The sequence below is a fragment of the Centropristis striata genome, chromosome 7 (genome assembly GCF_030273125.1).
Source record: "Centropristis striata isolate RG_2023a ecotype Rhode Island chromosome 7, C.striata_1.0, whole genome shotgun sequence".
Taxonomy (NCBI): domain Eukaryota; kingdom Metazoa; phylum Chordata; class Actinopteri; order Perciformes; family Serranidae; genus Centropristis; species Centropristis striata.
Window position 1 is genome coordinate 9,145,956 of NC_081523.1, and position 25,104 is coordinate 9,171,059.

The 25,104-nt window shown below is 38.8% G+C and overlaps 1 protein-coding gene across 1 annotated transcript; it reads left to right on the forward strand.

Annotated features, from left to right (window-relative positions):
* Window positions 1-1,861: 1,861 nt before the first annotated feature.
* Window positions 1,862-23,461, forward strand: gldc (glycine dehydrogenase (decarboxylating)). The gene is made up of 25 exons (XM_059336446.1): window positions 1,862-2,265; window positions 2,441-2,519; window positions 6,243-6,378; window positions 6,765-6,929; window positions 7,050-7,127; window positions 7,679-7,826; window positions 8,121-8,317; window positions 8,434-8,530; window positions 8,671-8,776; window positions 9,033-9,172; window positions 10,349-10,429; window positions 10,585-10,682; window positions 11,311-11,395; window positions 11,506-11,547; window positions 12,098-12,240; window positions 13,382-13,457; window positions 15,750-15,875; window positions 17,118-17,267; window positions 17,964-18,076; window positions 18,277-18,415; window positions 19,581-19,692; window positions 19,782-19,877; window positions 20,491-20,663; window positions 21,413-21,493; window positions 22,460-23,461. Exons 1-25 carry the CDS (start codon window positions 1,978-1,980, stop codon window positions 22,598-22,600), a joined length of 3,090 nt encoding a protein of 1,029 aa, XP_059192429.1. The 5' UTR covers window positions 1,862-1,977; the 3' UTR covers window positions 22,601-23,461.
* Window positions 23,462-25,104: the final 1,643 nt, after the last annotated feature.

The following is a 25,104-nucleotide window of genomic DNA, read 5'->3' on the forward strand; positions in this document are numbered from 1 at the left end:
TGACACAATAAACGTTAACTGAAAAGCATACAGAGCTAACTCCCACGGAGGTGCTACGGTTAGCAGGAATCTAGCAGCTGCCTTTCCCAAGAAGAGAAGGAATGACAGAAAAATAACAACTTTTTTTGGCTTGTCCAGCTTTGGGCTCTTCAGTTGTTCAGTGTCCCTGATTTTTAATGAAAAACTGGCTCTACATAGAAGTGTCAGAAGTTGATATGCAGGTATCTTAAAAGTTGATACGCAGGTATCTTAAAAGCAATATATATATAAAAAGTCGACAATCCCCAGTCACTTGAACTACGGTCTGCTACAACAGTGTCTTCTTTTAAAAGCAGACTAACTAAACAGGCAGACTGACTAAACAAGCTTTTAGTTAAACTAAAAGTGTAGGAGAAATTACCCATTATCTGCTGATTATTTATTGTTATTGGTATATTGTGTATGCCTTATTTAATTTAGCCCAACATTATAAATCACACATTTTCCTTAAGGGGCTTTACAGTCAGTACTAGGTATGGGACAAAATATTGATACGGTAATTTATCGTATCGTGATGCATTATCGATACAATGGCTCCAAATATCAATAATTTTTATTAAGAAATATGATTTGACTTGCCATAGTGACTACTTTATGACTCCTCATCATCAAATAATTGAGGGTGAACTTGAAGTACAAAAGAAGAAACTCAAAAGGAGGACAGAAAGGGAAGAAGTTTTTGGGTTTTTATCTCCCTTTAAACATTTTGACCCCAGAACTATTCTGCTTTCTGGCAGTTTGTGACTATTTTACATTGGAACGATGACACACGGACAAGTTGCAGTCAGTGTGTGTGTGTTAAAGAGGCACTAGGCAATGCACACTCTGTTATACATTGTTTCATGTCTGTTGTCAAATTCTGTTAAACTGACCCCACAATGCAGCAAATGCAACAAATAAATACATATTACCTGTATAGTGATGCAAATATTTGGGACAGTGTCTTGTGATTTCATCATATTATGAGCAGTGGTGGACAAAAGTATTCAGATCCCTTACTTAAGTAAAAATATCAATACCACATTGTGAAATTACTCACCTACACATAAAAGCCCTGCATTCAAAAGCTTACTTATGTAAAAGTACTTAAAGTATCAAAAGTAAAAAACGTATTGTGCAGAAAAGCCCCACTCGGATGGTTATATATATTACATATGTATTTATAATTTGATTATTATTCATGCATTTTATGTAAATATTAATGTGTGATGGTTAATATACTGTTTAATTTGTAAAACTGCACATTCATTTTAAATTGATCATGTCTTTTATGTAAAATCTTGAACTGAAAATAACTGGGAGTAAAAAAAGTACAATATTTGCCTTGAAAATTTAATGAAATGGAAAATACCCTAATAAAGTATGAAATTGTACTTATGTAGAGTACTAGAGATAAAGTTACTCAGTGATTCCCACCCCATATATCTGTGCAACATAATGTTAGGGATATGGTATGTTTTTATCTTTAAAAAGCATTATTAATCACTATCTGTGTCACTGTTTTGCCATTGGGTTGATGTCTATAAGTCATATTGTCCCGTGTCACCCTCTTGCCCTCACACATTATCACTGAGCACAACTGTACATTGACTAAAGTCTGTGAGTTCTCAGTGTGGACTCTGAAATTGTTACATGCTCCTAAAATATCTCTGGAGTGATTCTTCTTTCTTTTTTTCTCCTCTTGTTCAGCGGGCACGTGAGAAAGTTAAGCAGCTGTTTGACCGGGGCTCGTCGCTGCGTCACACAACGTCTGCGCTCTGATTGGCTCGCTCTTGTGCAACTGTGCAGTTGTATAAACTGCAGTTTGAAGGAGTTGGCAGAGTCTCCTGCAGGGATCGCATCAGTCTCAGTGGGGGGAAACTCTGTGCCTTGCGAGGGGAGGAAAAAAAAAAAGGTTTCACCCGTTTCTGCAGACTTGTCTTGCAAAGTGATTTAGAGATGCAGAGCTGCGCCAAGTCCTGGGGGATCTTCTTGGCCAAGTCGGTGAATCCAAGCGCACCGTGCAGGCATCTGAGTGACAAGAACCGCGTGGTTTGGAAACTTCAGTGCAGGATCCGAAACAGCGGGGCATCCCTACCAACAGCAGCCCGGGGTCTGAGGACGTCTGCAGCCGTCTCCTCCAGACAGATAGAGAGAATATTACCCAGACATGATGATTTTGCAGAGAGGCACATTGGTCCAGGTGAGAGGGAGAAGAGAGAAATGCTGGATGCTCTGGGAGTCGAGGTAAGCTCTGCTACTCATCCCCCCACAAAAATGGGCGCAAAACATGCTTTCACTTTTATTAAACCCAAATCCAAGCCTGAAAAAAGGTTGCTTTGGGCTGTATATTGACATTATTCGGCAATCGCAGCAATGCTTTGCGCGCTTTTGTTGATTAAAATGCTCTTTTATTTTGCAGACGATCGACCAGTTGATCGAAAACACTGTTCCACCCTCCATCCGTATGCAGAAGAGTATGAAAATGGATGACCCAATCTGTAAGTTTACCTTCATTTTCATTATATATATTATTGATATAATAACATATTTGTGTGACATCTTAATGGCGAAATTCTGCATTATCAACCACGATGCAACTGTGAAAAAGAAACCGGTTTAAAGGGCTAAAAATCATCAAAATGCGCGTAAAAACAGTGTATTTATCCCACTCGTCTCCAGTTATTTTGCATGGTGAGGTTTTCCCACATTAAACGGGCAGTTAAATGAAGCCAAGTGAGTGGCTGGAATGTAGGTTGCACCTCTATTGTGTGCCGTGAAGCGCTCTCCCCTGTTAAGTCTTCCTTTGAACATATTTGGAGTTGTTTTTGCGAAACTCGGCGAGCGGCACCAATCTCCTGTTGGGAAGCCGATGCTCATAGGATGGCAACTGGAGTGTAAAGTTTAGCCTTGAGCTCCGGTCCTAAGTCCAGTTCAATCTGGTTACAGCGTTCACATTACATCACAGCCGAGGGGGTTCCTAATAAGGTGACTTTTGCATGGGGATTTGCATGGATGTGTTTTTTTTCCTCTTTTCTTCTATGCAATATGTGTCAAGCCCAGATACAGTCTTCCCGTTGGATGAGTTTGTTTAGGCTTATTTCCTATTTAAATGAAGCTAGATACTAAGAAATGAGACGGTTTTATCAGAAGGGATCTCCAGTAAACAATACAATATATTGGACATTGATTTTAAAGTAAATTGGCTAATAGTTGCAGATAAAACCCCTGTGTTTTTTCTGTCAGTTGTCAACCCCAGTAAAAGCTGAATAAATGGGGATGGACTACATAAATTAAGTCTGTTTCCAAATGCAAATAGGTTTCTGCTCAGGGGGAGGCTTATGTTAATTTTTTAAACTGAGGCTGTTGTTATGCTATGATTTATGTGTGTGTGCAGATGTAGGCTAGAAAGAATATAAAAATCAACATCTCAGCAGTCCTAAGAACATCCTTCCTGGTATCAATACATCTCATGATATCCCAAATATTTGCAATATCACATTTAAAATTAACAGCAAGAAAATATGTTCCATTGTCATAGACACCTTGAGATAAAACTCATTAAATATGGAAACAAAGCCTTTAATAACAAACTTCCATTTTTTATTCACAGTTGGCTTGAAATCAGTAGAATTCTGTAAAAAGTGCTGCAGCTAACTATTTTTTTTTTCAACATTAAGTACCATATATATATATATATTTCCTTTTTTTTTCTTTTCTCAATTAATACATGAACAATTCAGCATATAAGCATAAGAAATGCCTTTCATAGTTTCCTAAAGCCCCAAGTGGAGATTGTAAATAGCTTGTTTGTCCAATTAATGGCCCAAAATCCCAAAGATAATTTATTTACTATCACATATGGCAAGGAAAAGCAGCAAATTTTACAAGCACGGAGCTGAAACTAGGACAAGTTTGCTGTTTTTGCCAGAAAAAAATTGAAACAATTAATCAATTAATATGAGTTGTATATTCATTTTATATTGATGCACATACAAGTATAATCATGTCACAATACCACTTTTGACATGATAAATAGTACTATTGAGTATAACTCAACCCTAGCAGTGACATTCTTGCATATTCTTGTTTAACCACAGGTGTGCTGAGACACCTGGTGCGTGTGATTGTGCACGATAAATAAATGCTGACACGACTCTTTTGCATGACTCTGCAACCATAAACTCGAGTACAGTAGAGATGAATCACTTGAGACTGCCAGCTCTGATCTACTTCAAAACCCAACATTTTGAAAAGATAGTTTTAAATGCAATGCGGACGTGACAAACCCTCAGGTACTTTAATATCACCTAGTCATTCTGGTACGCCACCGTGTTGGCCCCTCCTACTGACTCTCTCCAGTTTCATAATGCAACAAGCCATGCTGAAGGAACAAACTGGAGGCAGTGCTGGTTTTCTGCTTGTTCAGCTTTGGAGGGCTTCAGTTTGCAAAGCCAGCAAGGGATTCTCTCTCCAACAATAGACCTCCTGGATGGTTCTGAATCAGGCTTTTTTGCTGCCCTGTAGAACTCCGGGACCATGGGAAAGCAGTCCTCTCTGCTGAAACAAACTCACACTCACACAAAAATACGCACTTACGATTCACCCTGAACCTGTTGATTATTTTTATTTCCTGTGCCGAATCACCACCTCTAGACTGTAACTGTGCAGCGTTTAGCCTTCTTTGAATAAGCTGTAAATATCCACTTGTATATTGTCTCCAGGCTCTCTCACCACCAAAGACTAGAGGTGTCTTTCTTTTCCAAAAACAGGAGTAGTTAGGGCTCTGGGTCCAGACGGGCAGTATTGTCCATTCCTTGGAGTTGCTAGGCAGCCAGGAAGGCCCGAGGAATCTCAGAGGCTGGTTGTGCATTGGCAGAGCTTCCTCACAGCGCCGGGGAATGAGGCTAAATAACTGGCAGTCAGGAAAGAAACCATGGGTGTAGTCCGTCTCTGGATGTTTACTTCTGAGATTGATAAGTGCATTGCTTTTACATTCTAGTTTCAATTGTAAGGTCTAGGGCTGTAAATTACAATATTAGGTCAAGTCATTGGACAACAATACAATATTTGCCGATATCACAAAGTCTGCTGTGGTACGACTTCGATTCAGAGGCCAGCGATCGATATGAGGCGATATCAAATCCCCATTTAACAACCTGTTTCATTTATATCAACTCACAAAAAACAATTAAAATATGATTTCTGCCACGTTGCTTTTAAGTGCAATTGTTTTTTATGGGTTAACTAAGAGCCTGGGATGATCTTTTAAGCATGCACAATGACCATTCCCAATTTAGGGTCTTGGGCATGGTCATTGTTAAAATAAAAGCGTATATTAAAGATGGCGAAATACATCGATGTTTGGGCATTGCATCGATGAAGTTGGATCGTTCACCGATTAATCGGTATACTATTGTATCGTTGCACCCCTAGTTTTTTCTGTGTACTATTTTGTTTGCATGGTCAGTTGTAGTTTGAAATAGGAATGCACATATATGTATCCAATCAATTCTACATTGGCTAAATGTTGTGTAGGTTATTGGCGCTAAGACTTGGACAATACAGTACAATACAGACAATACTTTTTAAAGAAGATCAGTTATTTTTTTAACAATACCAGCAAAACATATGGGCATCAGCTGTCGGCAAAATTGTTATTTATAATATCAGCTAATTTAAAATTGTAAATGATAGTTGTGAGAACATAAAACTCATGATTTGCTGATCTTTACCAATTAAGACTCCATTGAATCAAACTGAACTAAAAATGGAAAGTCTAATCGAATCAGGGCATTAAAAAATCGTGACATCCTTACTTGTGACTGATTTTCAGAAACACGGACTGTTCTAATTATATTGATAAAGAAACTGCATTTAATTCTGGTCATGTCATGTGCAGCCAAAGAAGGGGTGGTGATATGTATCATTGTAAAAGGTATATTCAGTTGACAAATACATTGAATAACTAGAGAGAGAAATGTCTGGTTTTGGTTAATCCTGTGCATTTGAATAAATATACCTGGAAAAAATCAAGTTCCTTCTATACATTGAGCCATAAATCCTGTGCATCCAATATTGCTATGTACTAAGACTGCTATCCCAATGAGGAGTAGGTATTAGAAATGGTATTGAAACATCTATGGACATTGTTGAGTTTGTTCAACTCTTGAGTGGAGGCAGAATACCATATTATAATCACACATGAAATATTTTTTTTACAGGTGAGAATGAGGTTTTGGACACTCTACAGAAGATTGCCTCCAAGAACAAAGTATGGAGGTCCTACATCGGCATGGGCTACTACAACTGCTCGGTACCGCCGCCCATCCAGCGCAATCTGCTGGAGAACTCAGGCTGGTGAGTGCCCTCAGTGACCCTCCCTAAGGGGAAACTTAAGGGGAACTTGTGAGATAACTAATGGTGTTTATTCATGAAGTTTGGTTACTCATTTAAAGCTAAATGAGTGCTGTGCTGCAGAGTAACGTGCTTTTAATAGGAAGCCTTGTGACTCATGTGAGCTCTGATGGTGTTCTTCTCTCCTGCTTTCTTGCTGAACAAAATTTTCTTTTACACTTCTCCAAATCAGCCATCCTCACCCACGTTTTCTCCAACATCTCCAGTTGGGAGAGACGCACAATGCATTCCACTGTCCTGTCCCAGTTGCTTGAATACCACCAACTTTGTGCTATTGTCCTTGTTCCCAAACTCACTGTGTTGTTTCTCTGTGTCTGTCTTGTTCTCAGGGTGACTCAGTACACACCCTACCAGCCAGAGGTCTCTCAGGGTCGCCTGGAGTCGCTTCTTAACTACCAGACCATGATCTGTGACATCACCGGCATGCAGATGTCCAACGCCTCCCTGCTGGATGAGGGAACAGCTGCTGCTGAGGCCATGCAGCTCTGCCACAGGTAAGAAAACTGTTACACGTTGGGACTAATTTGCATCTTGGCCACACAAAAAAAACAAGCAAATGCAAACATATTTGATGCAAATATATCTGAGGAGATATTTGTGTTTACTCCTCACAGACAGAACAAAAGAAGAACTTTCTACATTGACCCGCGCTGCCACCCCCAGACCATTGCTGTGGTGCAGACCAGAGCCAAGTATGTATTACACACACACACACACACACACACACACATTCAATGTATGAGTTAAGGCTGCTCCCTTAGTCGATTATTCAGTTGTTTTGGTCTGAGTCGCCTAAAATTTCTTTAGTTGATTATTCATGTTTTTAATGCTGTTTTCAAGCTCAGTGACTTATTGCCAATTATGTAATGAGCACATCTTTGGCAAACACAAAATTATTAATAAGTAGTGCTTTTGCATGATTCTTTGTGGAGAAACTCAGTTTTTGCAGATCTGTCGATTAAATCATCGAATCGATAAGTAGACACAGTTGTATGAGTAAGTTGACTGAGAATTTCTTTAGTTTGAGGACTAACTTTTTATGAACTTTTTGAAAAGTAATCCAAGGGTTTGAGCAGAACCCCCCCCAAAACATTTTATTGCAGTAATTACCATTGAGCTACTCTATAGTGAAACACTACACAACAGACAGCTTTTCTTTTCGAGGTGCTCAGTGTTTTTATCACTTTATGCACTTTACCTATTTTGCTGAGTACACTTATACGTTTTGACTGTTATTTTGCAGCTACATTGGAGTGAAAACCATTCTGAAGCTGCCTCATGAGATGGACTTCAGTGGGAAGGATGTGAGCGGTGTGCTCTTCCAGTATCCAGACACTGACGGCAGGGTGGAAGACTTCACAGCCCTCGTGGACCGGGCACACAAGGGAGGGGTAAGAGAGCTTTAACCACAAATATAAGTAAAAACATAAAAATGCAGAGCTGTGTGTCTATTTATGGAATCCAGATTCCATTCTCAAGTCTCAAGGAACAATCTGATGAATATTACTGCATACAGTTTTACGCTGATGACACTGTAGTGTTTTGTTTTTGCAGAAAATACTTATCTTTGACGTACATATGGCATAACTGCAAATCAGCTGCTAAACATTTGTCAGAATCTGTTGTCTTTTTAATGATATAAGGGTCCATTGATTTGGTTATATCATGATTATTTCCATTTCCAGGCCCTGGCTTGCTGTGCAACAGATCTGTTGGCTCTCTGTGTGCTGCGTCCTCCCGGGGAGTTTGGCGTTGATATCGCACTGGGAAGCTCCCAGAGGTTTGGGGTCCCCCTCTGCTACGGTGGGCCCCATGCTGCCTTCTTCGCCGTTAAAGACAACCTGATTCGGATGATGCCTGGCAGGATGGTTGGAGTTACCAGGTGAGACATTCATCGGAAAGTTCAGTGTACACCTGCAGTATCATAATTAAATCAATAGAGGAAACTCAAAAGCTTCCTCTAGGAACCATAAAAAAAGCTATGCATTTTAATTTTAGGGATGCAGCTGGTAAGGAGGTGTATCGGCTTGCTTTGCAGACCAGAGAACAGCACATTCGCAGAGACAAAGCAACCAGCAACATCTGCACAGCACAGGTGCGGTCAGGCTCACATTTATACATTATCATTTCATCAGATGAATAAAGTGAAATAATAAGAAATTACTTAAATGGAACCAACCATTATGGGAGATTGTGTATTTATTCATTTGTTGTTGCTGTGTTGCTGACTCTTAGGCTCTGCTGGCCAACATGGCTGCCATGTACGCACTGTATCATGGTCCTCAGGGACTCAAACACATCGCTGAGAGGACACACAACGCTGCTCTGATCCTTGCTGAAGGTAAATGTGTTTTGTTTTTTAGCTTAAAAATCCAGGTTTTATTGCGGCGGCACCAGGATAATTTTCTGGACGTAGTCATTTGTGTTGACATTTATTTCCAAGTGCATGCATCTTGAATTATTTCTTTTTAATTATTTCATGTTTTGTCAACACTGATTACATCCAACACGTCATGCATTATGGGTCCAATGCAAACAATTATTAATTTTTCCTATTCATGCATTGACTGTAACTTCACCGACACACTGTGTTTCAGGTCTGAAGAGAGCAGGACACCGGCTGCACAGTGACATGTTCTTTGACACTCTGAAGATCAACTGTAGTGTGGCAGCCAAAGACATCTTTGAGAGAGCTGCACAGAGGGAGATAAACCTGAGAATCTACACTGAGGGAGTGGTGAGAAAAATGTTTCTCATGAAAGGCAGGGCCGTTTAGACTCCTTTGTTTGTTTTTTTTAGTCATAAGTCACCAGACACCAGACTAACCCTTACACAGTAATTCACCATGCCCAACAAACATAGGGACACATGGTGAAAGAAGACAACAACAAAATATACCAATGGCAATTTGCTAACCAGGAACCACTCAACAACATAAATAAAAGGTGTTTGTCACTTTAATAAAAAGCTAAACCAAATATTTACAACCCGTTTTTCCACAATGCTGAAGTAAATTATTTTAAAACAAAGTTATTATATCTTAAAGAGGTTCATTAGGCCTACTGATATACTTTCCTACACTGTTTCTCTATACAAGGCCAATATAGTAAACTAGTTTTCTTGTACCTGACAAGTTTCAGCTACCTTGCCTCTTTAGCCTTCATCAGAGGTGTACAAGAAAACTAGTTTACTATATTGGCCTTGTATAGAGAAACAGTGTAGCAAAGTTATTATAGTTAAAAGTACTGAAGATGATTTTTCGATAAATGAACAAAGGTTGCAGGAATTACCAATATGGTTCTTCTTTTTTAAAAACTTTTAATCAGAGAATCCACTCTACCTTTTTACTTGGCGGTCCGTAGCCTAGGTGTTAAAAGTCGGGTTTGTAAATCTGCTGCCCACTGCTCCTAGCATCGTGTGTTCACTGGTGTGTAAAGGATCGGTTAAATACTGAGGACAAATTCACTGCTCGCACAGTGTGTGTGTGTGTGCAAAAAAACCTATAATCTTGATAGAAACTTTTTGCTCTCTGTGGTAACTTTCAAACCAAAAGAAGAGGGGATGTTTAATCTGTGCTGTGGTAAACATCCTTTAATTTATGTAGAGAATGCAGCAAGTGTTTTCACTTTTAATATGCTTGGTCTGCATCATATTAAAACTTACTTCCGGAGCTCTTCAGTTACATTTTCCATTAATAATCCATGAGTAGCCAATTCCATTTCTCTACACCTAGACATCTACCCCAAGCTTTTGAATGAAGTTGTTGCAGCAGAATTATACTGTATTTGCCAACATAAATCAATCTATTATGTACAATTATTATGTACAATGCCAGATTTACATACAATTGAAGAAAGATGCATAAATATCAGAGGCGGGCTGTTATTAAAATGTGTTTTTCTCTTGACAACAGCTGGGTGTCTCTCTGGATGAGACGGTGACTGAGAGGGACTTGGATGACTTGCTCTGGGTCTTTGGCTGTGAATCTTCAGCTGTACGTTGTTTGTTATTCACTTATTTATATTGTATATGTTGTCATTTAAATTCCAGTTTTATCTGTATCTTTGGTTCAGGGTTGCATAGTTATTTTGTAGAAGTAGCTTTAATGCAAAACGCCACTTTCTTCAATCGGAAATGCTCAATTTTCAGGAGCTGATCGCGGAGAAGATGGGTGAGCGGGTGAAGGGGATCATGGGAAGTCCTTTCAAGAGGACAAGCAAGTACCTTACACACCAGGTCTTTAACAGGTCAGTATTCTCTGTTAAATTGCAACCCTATAGCACATAATGTGCTGTACTGTGCTGTAATGGTTGCACTTGCCACTGACGTTAAATCACCATGTTACATAACAGGCGAGACTGATTTTTACTCACAGTACTAATTGTCTGATATGAAGCCCTGCTGCACCTGCTACTGGTGTAAATGTTTTTCTTGTTTCATGAGAATGGGGTTGAATTGCGTTAAAGCATTGCAAGTACTCAGTTTTAAGTACTCAGTCACTTTCCTATTGTGGTTAAACATTGATGATTAAAAGGCTTTTTAGACTGCATACATCCTGTACTGGATTCAAACAAGTCATGTAATTAACTCCTTCTGTCCTTAATATACATGCAACAGTCTTTATGCCCACTGACAGTCCTTCACAATGGATCATATTATCTTTATTAGTGCCATAAAGACAGTCTGGTATCAGGGCTTCTAATGCCATAAGTCCTCTGTTGACATAATGATTAACTAAGCATTTTTCAAGTATGTCACAAATTTCCTTCTAATGCCTGCTAATGGTGGTCGTTTTCCACCAATTTGGTGACATAACAAATATTGGAAATAAAATGCCCTCAGTTAATCCTACTTCTGCTTAATCTTTGTCTCCAGTTACCACTCTGAGACCAACATCGTGCGATACATGAAGCGTCTGGAGAACAAGGACCTCTCCCTGGTGCACAGCATGATACCACTGGTTAGTACGACCTGCAGCCAAACAAGATATGAATTTCACTATGTTGCAAATCTGAGTATCATTCCACATGTGAGAGATATGTAGTGGTGAAATGTTGTTTTCGTTTTCAGGGCTCCTGCACCATGAAGCTAAACAGTTCTTCAGAACTTATGGTGAGTGATTCAAGATGCATCTTCACTAGAAAACTACTACTACTACTACTACTACTACTACTAGTAGTAGTACAAAGTAGTTTGTCAGGAATGTCTCGTCTAAAGCTCTACTACCACCAAGATCTGCACGACCTTAGGGCCCATACTGTTAACCCCTCTCAAAATAAGTCAAAACCTTGATGTCCATCTGTAGAGAAACATGGATATTTCTGCAAAATATGAGGCCACTAGTGTAGAATATGTCAGATAATGTCAGAATAGCAAGGAACATTTCTGCTGGTATTGTATTGAAATCAACTCAATTCTCAAAGTTAACCAGTTGTCTGAGGGGCAATAAGTTGCAGTAGATCTCAAAATACATCAAATTTTCATCACTAGAGGTGTTTTCAAGGTAGTTTTTCAAGTGTTCTCCAGTTGCTCAGGAGATGGTTCATCATCATGTCACGTAAATATGTGAACATCTTATTGTTCTGTGATCAAGACTGAACCTCGAAGTGATTTCGGAAAGTTGCATTTTCTCCAGCTCACTGCTGTCCTCTCTCTCCTTCAGCCAATCACCTGGAGGGAGTTTGCCAACATCCACCCCTTTGTGCCTCTGGATCAGGCTGACGGTTACCAGAAGCTCTTCAGACAGCTGGAGAGGGACCTCTGTGAGGTGACGGGCTATGACAAGATCTCCTTCCAGCCAAACAGGTTAGACTGACCTTTTTGTTGCAGAACAAATCGGCATGTACCAGTAAAGAGGTGTTCACAGCACCAGCTCATCAAGCATTGATCCCTGATGTCTAGCTCTGAAACCTTTTACACAAGAACAAAGAGATGCTTAAAGATAATTTTCCCTTTCCAGGAAGCTCTCAAGAACCTTTTTAAGCTGCTTTCATTAATACATTTTTAAGGCATTTTTTGCCAAAACGCAAAAATGTAACAATGTACTTTAGCCAACTCAAGAAATCTGTTTGAATGTAAGCTACATTTAGAACGTTCTCACTGCTTTACCGTGTCATCAGACAGCCATATTTAAGTTTATATTAAACTTAGCTATAATCTATGTTGTTTTCATCGCCACCAGACTACTGTTTTTTGACAAAAACAGTAATTTTACGGAGCTGCTCGTCTACCGCTACCTTGATCAGTTAATTTGTTTGTGTTACTGTGTGATTTGGTGTCTTTAAGGGTTTGTTTGGATTCACCAAATTCACACAATAACAAGACCAAATTAACTAATCGAAGCAGCTTTAGGCCAGCAACTCGCGTGTTCTGCAAGGTAAAAAATACATTTTTTTGTCAGTGGAGTCTGGTGGCGACGAAGAGAGCATAGAAAGTTCTCAGTTCTCGCTGTCTGACAGCAAGTAAAGCAGTGAAAATAGTAAGTACCTTTTGATGAGTCCATTTAAAAAAATCCTAACTATCCCTTTAATGTCTATTTTTCTGCATATATGCTGAGCTTGAGCAGTTAACATAACTCTGGTAGAAAAGTGGAAATGGGACCATGAGTACGCGTTTTACCTTTGTGTCTGGGACTTTGAAGTTCGTTTCAGACTTTAGTCAGTATCCAGTAGTCAATTGTTAGGAACTCCATGCTTCATATTTCAGGTTTGAGCTGATAAGGCACACACCCACCTCTGCTGTCTATCACCACGTTATCAGCAGCAACAACTTTATGAATAGCACATCACGCTACATTGGCCTGTAGAGCTTTCAAGCCTTTCATCCCATCTTTCAATCCTCTTTTGGTAATGTCTGTAGATTGCCCTTTGAACAGAGCCGAGGTAAGTGTGTGTGTGTGTGTGTGTGTGTGTAGTACATGACCATGGTGTGTTTGCTTGTCTTCCAGTGGTGCTCAGGGAGAATACGCTGGCCTGGCCGCCATAAAAGCCTACCTGAACTCAAAGGGCGAGAACTCAAGAAGTGTAAGTGTGCTACTGTAAATCAGTGTGAATTAGTGTTATGTGGAATTTAATTAGATTTAATAATAATTCAGGCTTTTATCTGAAGCTTAATCAATCAATCATGGTTACAGAATCCGTCTATAGATTATCTGCACTACAAGGAAGCACAGTCCCACGGCAATTTAGAGAAAATATATACTTGAAAGAATAATTTGGGGAAAGACATTTATTCACTTTCTTGCTAAGGGTTTAGAACATTGATACCCCTCATTTGTGCATTTAATATGAAGCTACAGCCATCAGTGGGTTATCTTGGCACAGCATAAAGATTAATAAAAAAACAAAAATGACTGGATAATTGGTGAGCTTTTGATGTGTTGTTATGCAGATGGTGTTACCTTTGTACGAAGCTGGATAGTTGGTCTTTTTTGCCAAGAAACACTAACCGTCTCTTTCAGTCGTGACGGTGGTCAATGAGTCATCGTAATCCTCTCTCAACTCTTGGCAAGAAAGCAAATAAGTGCAAGTACGAAACTAAACAAGCTAAAACATTTCAACCAGAAGCTCCTGAAACTGAAGAGAAATGTGCACAACCTTTTAACAGGGAGATTATATTTTGAATAAATTGCTTCTGGAAGCAATAAAGCAATATCTTCATTGCGTTCCATCATTGTGACAATAAATACAGTGCTGATATCTAATAATGATTTATCGCCAGTAGTTACTTTGATTATGCTGACTCAGGTTAATAAAGAGCAGAAGTACACAAGCTACAGAGAGTGAGTCCTATCAGCATGAGTCCCTGACAGTTTTATTGTCCCCGGGTTACAACCGGTCACTTTGACATCACAGATTAACATCTTCAGGTATTCTGGTTAGAAATTCCTTCAGTATCCCGACGTGCTGATTGGCAGTATCGAAGACAAGGCCAGATAAGGCAGCCCCACAGATTAAAGACTGGCTGACTAAAGTGATTTTCCTTTACTCTCAATTGGCCTTTGTTTTTTAATGGCTCCCTCATACGTACATCTAAGATAATGGCCTGATCCCTTGTTACAGTCAAGGTCCAAACTAACAACCGTTTGTGCAAACAGAGGGGCTGAAAACGCTGTGATCCCACTATAGGCCACCTGCTTTCAAGATTCCATATTTGGAGGTTTTAAGACTTTGAGAACTGCAAGTCACTGGGTTGCTGTGCTTTCTCAGTCAGTCATTTGTCCACGTCGCCCTACCCACAGGTCTAAGTGCCCCAGTTTCCTCTTTGTGAGTTGCAAAATGTCAAAAGTGTCACCCTAATAAGGGATAAAATCAATTAGTGACCTACAGGCAGTTACACTTTAGTGCCAGGCAGTCGTGGGTGTTGGCTAGATGGGAAGTTGCAGCATTTCCCCACACAGATTAAACACAAAGCAGTCCTGCTCTTTTGAAAAAAGAAACTATTTTTTATTGGTTATATAGTATAAAAATCATTATCTAGTATTTCTTAAGGCCAAACCACCAGTTGTTTACCGGTTTGATTTTTAACTTAACAAATTTTCTCCGTGACTTGCTGAAGTCCAAGTAGTTTTAAGGCATTTGCTCCTCACATTTTACTCACTGTAGCCATGTTTTTCAGTAGGGACAACTTAAAAATGTGTTTTGTGATGTATAACACAGTTGTAATGCCTGAAAGCAATAATTGTACAAAACTGCTATAAAATGGAATCTCTCCTTTTTGTTTGGCATAGACAGCCTGCACTTCAGTCAAAGTTTCACTGAACTCTTGTCATGTTACTGTGGATCTCACTGAGGAACTGTGAGTGAGGAACGCAGAATTAAATGATTTTTACAGGATTTGGTTCATTCAAATAGTTAAGTTTTGGCATTATTTTAAAATAAGCCTCTAAGACCTCTAAAATAAATAAAATAACACTATTTGAAGCTTAGGTTTAGTTATTTCTTTCTGACGGAAGCGTTCGTCACACATTATCTGTTCAAGGGCTTCAATTGTTTCAGGATTTCCACATTTCTGTCCTTGACTTCTTTTTGTCTCTTTTCTGTACAAAGCAGCATTGTTAGACTCACTCAACAGGATGAATTGTAGTAATGTTCAATTTTCTTAGTCCTAATATGAGGATGTTCTGTTCTGCTGTTGGATAACGAAAGGTCATCGTGCACTCATAGCCTGAATAGATACTGGTATATTATTAAAATATTAGTCATTAGTAGTAGGTCATTTTTACATGCATTGAATAAAAGCCTATTTAAAACCAGGATAGAAATCCATCACAGCTCTCTGTCCTGCTAAGTTGGTATTTTGCCTTTCACCTGCAGGTCTGTCTGATCCCCAAGTCGGCCCACGGTACCAACCCAGCGAGCGCTCAGATGGCTGGCATGAAGGTTCAGGTGGTGGAGGTAGATAAGGATGGCAACATCGACCTGGCACACCTCAAGGCGCTGGTGAGGACCGGACTGTTTGCATTCCACTTTTTTAACACGTACCAATCATGCAACATTACACAGCGGCTATGAGGAAGTCTGAGAGTTAATTTTGAGACTTGTTGTTGTTTGTGCTTGTGAGTTGCACTATGTGGACTGTAGGAGCATTTACAAACTCTGACACAACATGAAAGACATTTTTTTGTAAAGCAATATGGATCACCTGTCACATTTGTCAGTAATTGGTCTTATAACAGAAAAATATCAGAACTGCTTTTTTTTTGTCATTCACTTTTTATTGGTTTTTGATTTTACATGTAAATGAACAAACAAACAATCAACATGAAGACCTATAGACAAATACAGAAAATATCAAGGGAAAAGTAAAAGCATACAAAAGGGGATTGGAGAAAAACACCCCAAAAAATAAAAAGGGAAAGGTACAAAGAAATGAAAGTATTCTGATCGTCCAATCTGAGATTACCTGAAATCTGGTTTTATGGTAGAGACATATGTAATCCATTTTTGCCAATTTTCAATAAATACCTCTTTTTGTGTTCTTAAATTGAAAGTAATTATTTCCATTACAAAGATGCTGTACACAATATCAATCCATTCATCTGCACTAAGTGCCTCCCTCTTCAGCCATTTCTTTGTTATTGATTTCTTACAGGCCATCAGTAATATTCTCAGTAAATATTTATGGACTTGCACTTGGAAAATGGACCTGCACTTATATATCGCTTTTCTAACCGCTTTTCAACCACTCAAAGCGCTTTACACTACAGACTGCACTCACTCACCCTTTCACGCACACATTCATACTGGTGGCAGAGGCTACCCTAAACGGTGCCACCTGCCACCATTGGGAATTCATTCTCACACCGATGAACGCAGCATCGGGAGCAATCTGGGGTTCAGTATCTTGCTCAAGGATACTTCGACATGTAGGCTGCCGTGGTCAGGGATCGAACCACCGACCCTTCGGTTGGGGGGCAACCCACTCTAGGTCTCACTCTAGGTCTAATCTCACTCCAGTTCGTCTAGATCCACCAAATATAACAAATTGAAACAAAAAGTTATTTAAAAAAAAATATCAGAACTGCTTGATGGGGAAAATCATTCTATTACAGAAGTAGTTCCTAGAGACCTGCTGTTTTATCGTATAGCTTAAAAAATCCTAACTACAACTTTCAGACCCAGGTCTAATTGAGAGTGAGTCCCAAACACTCCATTAATAACACATTTTATCATCTCTTCCAGGTGGACAAGCACAAGGCGAGTCTGGCAGCCATGATGATCACCTACCCCTCCACCTTCGGTGTGTTTGAGGAGCAGATCGGAGACGTTTGTGATCTCATTCACAACAACGGAGGCCAGGTGTACCTGGATGGCGCCAACATGAACGCCCAGGTGAGAGAGGAAAGGGGAACAGAAGCATAATGTTTCTGTTCTGTGACGGAAAAATTAAAAGAAAGAGAACTCTTACTTGTGGAAACTGAAAGCTAAAGGTTTATAAATGTGTGTTATCATGCTGTCAATAGGTAACCTCTGGTCTCTGTAATATGCAAATTATGTTTTTTACACCATATCGCCTCCACCAATCACAGACAAACTAACAGATCCTGCCCCCTCTGACTATTAAACTGAGTTTGCATTGTAAAAACAGTCCTATGTCTCAAATAATCTGGCAGATCAAATTTAAGGAGGAGTTTACTTTTACTTCTCAGAAGCCTACAACAATGAGTTGTACAATATATGAACACTTTATACTCATGCTATAAATATAAATGCTTACTTGAAGATATTTAACATTAAAGAAAGTTGTATTTTAGCTGTAGCTTTACTAAGTAATGCTCTAATATGGTTAAAACAGGATTTGTATCAGTTGCACACTAATTTTCCTGTAAGAGCTTTAATTCAAATGTCAAAGTCAATATTAGGGATTCTTTACTCCAGATTATCAGTTTATATGGTGTGAAATTTCTACTGAATGTTGGTAATAATCGTAGCTTGTGTGTTTTTTTTCTTTCTTACTCAGTGATCTAGTTTAAAGTGGAAATGATTGACTATGAAAGGTGAATTTCCATTCTTTGCGCTGTTTTCCAGGTGGGTTTGTGTCGTCCTGGAGATTATGGCTCTGATGTGTCTCATCTTAATTTGCACAAAACCTTCTGCATCCCTCACGGTGGAGGAGGACCTGGCATGGGGCCGATCGGAGTGTAAGTCCATGAAAATGTTAAATTGCATCCAAACATTTATTGTGCTAAACATACTATAATGCTAAAGGTATCTAAGTTCATGCACACACCAGCATGTTTATTCTGTAAAAGCAGGTGAACTGAATCAACCAGCGTCACATTTTTATCACATTTTGATTTGAGACTGTCTGTTCTAATGACATTTGTCTGCTCATCATCAGTAAGGCCCACCTCGCCCCCTTCTTGCCGAGCCACCCGGTGGTTCCCATGCATGTGAACACCAGCAGCTCGCTGGGAACCATCAGCGCCGCCCCCTGGGGCTCCAGCGCCATCCTGCCTATCTCCTGGGCTTACATCAAGGTCAGCACAGATCTCAGAGACATTCCTTTTGTTTTATAAACTCTGATAGCAGAGAGCATGAAGGACACAAAAGCAAACTGACAGGATGGTGGAGAAATAGCTGTTCAGTTTGTACCTAGAAGGGCATTTATCCACCTCAGCACTAGCTATATCTCACAATGTTAGAAAAATTAAAAAATACCACCAACAAAATGTCTAGAAATAGTAAAGCTGTACAAACCCTGAAGACAAAAGAGCAAAGTTCACCCAAGCCTTTAAAGTTCAACAGAATCTGTTTTGTACAACTCATTCATTAATGATTCATTAGATAAGTGTGTAAATAAGTGTTAATATACAATGATTGTTTTGGATATAAATTATAGTAACAATTTATGATAAAGGCCTTGCAAATCTGGAATTTTTTTGTTAGAAGCGCTGTCTCAATTATTTACTATAACTGAAATTTTCAGGCATTTAAACCTGATGTCCTTCACATGTTATGACACAGTCGGTGTTGTTAAAGTCATGTGGGAGTCACATGAACTAAAGTGTAAATTTGTGATAAAGTGCCTGAGAAGGAATGTCACGATTGTGCTGTACGTCGCTCGTAAGGCTCGTTGTCAGGACATTTTATTGACTGTGTCCTTTAGGAATGATTCTTCCAGATAAAGCACATTTTTAACTTGTTTACACATTTACGTAATGTTCCTTACATAAATGGACGATTTTAGATGTTGAAAATGACTCTTGATTTGGTTAATGAATATACAGGGTTCGTACGGGTGCTTGAAATCCTTGAAAATGCTTAAATTTTAATGTTGTATTTTCAAGGTTTAGAAAGTGCTTGGATTTTGGATAAAGTGCTTGAAATTCTTACTGTATTTCTCTTGCAATCTGACTAAAGATAATCACAGGTTCAATGAAAAAAATAATACATTTAATATTGAGATTAGCAAACTGTACTTTTGGTTGTTAAAAGTGTAAAACCATCGCTGTCGGTATGGTTGAGTGAAATTACCCCTTTTAGCATGTAAGTACTCATCTAAAACATGCAACTTACAACCGTTGTAAAGTACTGGAAAAGCTTGAAAATGGACCTTGAAAGGCTTGAAAAGTGCTTGAATTTGACCATTCAAAAAGTGTATGAACCTTGAATATTAACACCACTCCTGTGTACTGTTTTCAGATGATGGGATCCAAAGGGCTGCGTCACGCTACAGAGGTGGCCATCCTCAACGCCAACTACATGGCCAAGAGGCTGGAAAGTCACTACAAGGTCCTCTTCAGAGGCACCAAAGGTACGGCTGTGAAACCGTTTATTTCTGTCAATGTCTGTTAACACTTTACACTGTCCATATTAATATTATTCTTATGTCGATCTGAACAGGTTTTGTAGCCCACGAGTTCATTCTGGATGTGAGGCCGTTCAAGAAGACGGCGAACATCGAGGCTGTCGACGTGGCCAAGAGGCTGCAAGACTACGGTAGGCTGAATTATATTATAATTATATATACAATGCATTCATCCTTAAAAGTATGATATGTAATTTTTCCACATGACAAGGTCTAAACAACTAGACTCATGTTATATCTTTTGAGTTGTGTATTTACATTATCACAAATATTTCCAGCAATATTCAAACCCAGAAAAAATCTGTAATATTATTCAAGGAAACAGTCCGTTACATTAGGCCGCCTGTCAATGGCTAAACTTTAATATATTAACTAATTCTTTGAACATTATTTGTGCCTGAGTCAAGTCAGATACATTTTAATCTAGAATGGTGCTGTTTAACAATTAAAACAACAACAACTCCCATGATCCTCCACTCCTTCATGATGTCATCAGAGTGTGTCTTTTGTTATTGTTTTGATTGAGAGACCTCTATAGTGTATATGCTACAATATTTGGTGAAAGTGATCTGCAACTCTTGGTGCCTTTTTCTAGACAGTAAATATACAGGATCATACTTTTTCTTAAAAAAAAAAAAAAAAAAAAAAAGAGAATATACAACCCCAAGAACATCTTTTAATGGTTTATTAAAATTAACAGAAGTTGTTTCTGATTATTTTTTTTGTGTGTTTGCTGGCATCCAGGTTTCCATGCACCCACCATGTCGTGGCCGGTGGCTGGTACCCTCATGATCGAGCCCACAGAGTCGGAGGACAAGGCTGAGATGGACCGGTTCTGTGACGCCCTGCTCGGTATCCGACAGGAGATCGCAGACATCGAGGAGGGACGGATGGACTCCCGCATCAACCCGCTCAAGGTACGCTACTGTCTTGATTTGTCTATTTTTATGCAGGGTTCGTACGGGTGCTTGAAAATGCTTGGATTTCAATGTTGAATTTCAAGGTTTAAAAAGTGCTTGGATTTTGGATCAAATACTTGTAAATGCTTGAAATTCTTACTGTATTTCTCTTGCAATCTGACTATAGATAACCACATTTTCAATGGAAAAAAAATATATAAACTGAATAGCCTATAGTCTATCTGAAATGAAGACTGCTCAGCCTGGGTCTCACCTGCGTCTTCTTGCTTCTGAGATGTTTCTTGTTGCTCTGCCCTGTATCTTCTTACTGAAGGGAGTTTTTCTAATTCCTAGTGGATGTGAGGGCTCCTGAAGTAGCCTATTTTGTGGGGCTTTCCTCCTAGTTTGGGTCGTGTTTAGTTCCACCAGCTGCCGGTTGATGATTTTGTGTGCTTACTTTTGCTCCTAGCCCCTAGATTCCCATACCAGTATGTTTCATGAGATTAGCAAACTAATTTTAGTTGTTAAAAGTGTAATACCATTGCTGGTGGTATGGTTAAGTGAAATTAGCCCTTTTAGTATCGAAGTACTCATCTAAAACATGCCATTTACAATCGTTGAAAGGTCCTGGAAAAGCTTGAAAATGGACCTTGAAAGTTCTTGAAAAGTGCTTGAATTTGACCACTGAAAAAGTGTACGAACCCTGTTTATGAGGTAAAAAGAAGCTTTACATCAGGTGATATAAAGCTCTGAATGTGTGTTTGCAGATGGCTCCTCACTCTCTCGCCTGCATCTCATCCTCCACCTGGGACAGACCCTACTCCAGAGAGCACGCTGCTTTCCCCCTGGTGAGTCCTCAGCCCTCTGACACATCACACTCTCCCTGCTTCAACTTTCTGTAGCGCTAAAGATAAGAAAACCATTGTCTGTATCGCCCTCTTGTGGCCAGAAGTAAGAATAGCCTTTTATTTCTCCAAAGTCTCTGCAGAGAACAGCAAAATTGTCTTCTTAAACTTTTCCTAAAAAACTGTAAACGTTGTAGTTTCTGATAAGCCTCTCTCGTTACTCTACTCGCGCTACAATTACAGTTTGTTAGACATAAGATCGACTAATCGATTAGTCAATTAATTAATCAGCAACTACTTTGATGATTGTTTGATTTAGCAGAAACTGCTGCTTCCAGCTCCTTTAGACATGAGGATTTGCTGCTTTTTAAAATAAAATGCAATTTATACAAGTAGATTTATTATATTTGGCTTGTGGATAGTTGATCAAACATAACAAGCCATTTGAAGATATCTTCTTGAGCTCTGGCAAACTAAAACATTGTTCACAAATTTCAGAGCTCAAGATGGCATCTTCAAACATTTATCAGGCAAAAAGAATAATTCCAGATTAATCAATAATGAAAATGATAATTATGTGCAGCCCTGCATAAAATCAAACCTTTTCTTTAATCGTAATTCAGGTAAACAAGACCCTTTTAACTCTATGGAGTCTTGGACTATTTTGTCCATTTTTGAATCCTTTTACATGTCTTTTTTTGATCATTTTGTGTCTGTTGTCTTTTTTTTAAAGTTATTTTGTGTCTTTTTTTGTCATTTTGTGTCCTTTTGCGTCTTTTTTTGACGTCATGAATAAGTCGTGCTCTGTGCTTTCGTGGACTCCAGAGGGCTAAAATCAGATTATAGCTTTTTTTATTAAAATAAACTACCATAACAGCTGTTTAAATGTCGTGCAGTGAGCATAAGAGCATAATGAGCCCCATGTAATGACTCTATTCTGATGGTTATCCTCTTTTTCTCTCTCTTTAGCCCTACATTAGGCCTGAAACCAAATTCTGGCCGAGCATCTCCAGGATCGACGACATCTACGGCGACCAGCACCTCGTGTGCACCTGCCCACCTATGGAGTCTTACGAGTCTCCGTATGAGGAGAAGAGAGCCTCCTCATAGACGCTCCCTGTGGTCCAGTCCCAATGTCCGGCCCGAGCCCCAAAACCTCACAGACTTTAACACCAGTGTACACAGTGAAAATGTGAGAGCAGGAGGGTCTAACAAGCTGAAAACACAGCTTGGTGAAATCACATGAGATGGGGCAGAAGCATTTCTGTCTGACGCTCATATTTCAGATGTAATTTAATTAAACTAAGTGACTTTCGCTCACTTTTTCACAGCATAAATGTCCTCTGTATTCTAGTATGTTTGATGAAATTAGGTGAAAACAAAACAATGCTATCAGGCTCTCCATGGGACCAAGAAAACACATGATCTTAGCTGCTTTATGCTATCTGAGCCCTCAGACTGATTACAAATGAGTGTCAAAGTCTCTGAAGTGGACATTGGGACCGGGCTTTGTCTCTGGTTGCACCCATTTTACAAGGGTCACAGGGATTTCTCCCACTTGAACTGTTCTAATGGACCAAAAGGTGCAACTTTTGCTTTTCCAGGTCGCAAAATAAGTGCACCCTTCGACACTGAGGCCGCTTTGTAACACACCTCTGAAATACTGTATTTTAAGTTGAGTACAGTTAATTTTTAGACTCCCAACATCTATATAAAATGCCCTTGGTGCCTCAGTTCTGTTGTGTAAAATAGCTGCCTTGACTTTCCCTTTTTTTCAGATACTATGACAAAGCATAGGAGGTAGTTTATTGTAGGTTTTTGTTAATATGCATCTGTTGTATGAAAATGTTTTAATGTTTTGTGGCATTTGTTGACTAAGTAGATTAATCTTAATTTTAAATTAATTATTTTCTAATCAAACTGTTTTGTCTGTAGAAAACAAAGAACAATATTAAACATATTTGTCTTTAAGTGTGCACATGTTTTACATGAAGACAGAAACCGGCATCCAAGGCTGCCACCCAGTGGTGTCTGGTGGAGCAGAAATCACAAAGCACTTATCAGTGCTTCCCTGATTTAAATTTATTAGACCTTTTTGACAAATAACACACCCATGATATTTCCTTTCTAATGCCTTAGGCTGAATCTTCAGACAATTTTCAACAAATTATGACATTTTCATGCAGGGCCTGTTTTAATCATTCATATATATATAAGGGGGCATGCAGAAATGACGGGGCATGCACATCATGCTCAAGCTAGGGGTTGGTGATAAATACCAAGGTATCTACTCACTCACTCACCCAGTAAACCAGTATGTCGATTTTGTTTATGTCAAAAAAGGGTCATTCTTTTTAAATGCTAAAAATGGCCCTATCATGGTCTGTTTTGGACAGATTGTGATTTAATGTGTACCAAAAGACTATATTGTAGGATGTCCAAAAGCTAAAGGAAAAAAAGTCATACTATGGTAGTTTTTCTTTCAAAGAAAGACATTTTTCTAAATGGCAAAAAAAAAAAGATACAAAATCCCCTTTAATAGTCAGTTAAATGTTAAAGCATAATCTGTCCAAAAATTATAGAAAAATTCAGATTTTCAGATAAACTGAAGTAAAAAAAGATAATTTTTTAAATGCTAAAAATGGCACTATTATAGTCAGTAATTACATGTTGAGCCATAAACATAAGTTTGTCCAAAAATAGGGGGAAAAAACACCATATTATGTCCAAAAATGACCCCCTCGAAAAAAAGTCATGTCGATTTTCGTCAAAAATGGTCAAATTACAAAAATATCTAAAAATGCTTAAAATGGGTCAATTACAGTATGTTGATACATATTAGAGCATAATATGGCCAGAAATGACAGAAAAATGCCATATTATGGGATGTCCAAAAATGACCCCCTCAAAAAAAAGTCATACTATAGCATGTCGATTTTTGTCAAAAATGGACAAATTTTAAAATGTTTAAAAATACTTAAAATGGGTCAATTATACTCTGTTGATACATGTGTTAGTATAGTTTGTCCAAAAATAGGGAAAAAACACCATATTATGGGATGTCAAAAATGACCCCCTCAAAAAAAAGTAATACGTCGATATATGTCGATTTTCGTCAAAAATGGTCAAATTACAAAAATATCAAAATGCCAAATGTCAAATTTTAAAATGACTAAGAAATGCTAAAAATGTCCCTCATATACTCAGTTGATACACGTTAAGGCAAAATCTATTATTTATCCATGTGGAACAAGCTCAGTGTGAGGGTAATAATGTTGAATACATAACATAATGTTGCATAACTGTCCTTTAACTCCTGAGCAGCTCATAAACCACATACCACAGCTTCCTAGAAGCCACTTCAAATATCCTCACTCTGGTATTGGTGTCATGCTGCAGCGGGCAGTTCCTCACAGCTGAGAGATGTTTGAGATCTGCTTTTAGCTTTGGGAAAGTTAAACACACAGAAAACCGATGAAAATGAAGCCAAGAAATACAAGACGTGTTAAAAACCATCAGTGCAGCGCTTTATTTTTTAAAATGTTGCATTTTCAACTGCTTCAAGAACTGGTGTCATGAAAAATATGACATATTGAGACAACTTTTAAAACTCA

Coding starts and splice junctions, on each gene's coding strand:
- gldc (XM_059336446.1), top strand. CDS start 1,978: ATGCAGAGCTGCGCCAAGTCCTGGGGGATCTTCTTGGCCAAGTCGGTG. Junction 11,396..11,505: donor TGCACAGCATGATACCACTG/GTTAGTACGACC, acceptor TTTCGTTTTCAG/GGCTCCTGCACCATGAAGCT. Junction 12,241..13,381: donor ATCTCCTTCCAGCCAAACAG/GTTAGACTGACC, acceptor CTTGTCTTCCAG/TGGTGCTCAGGGAGAATACG.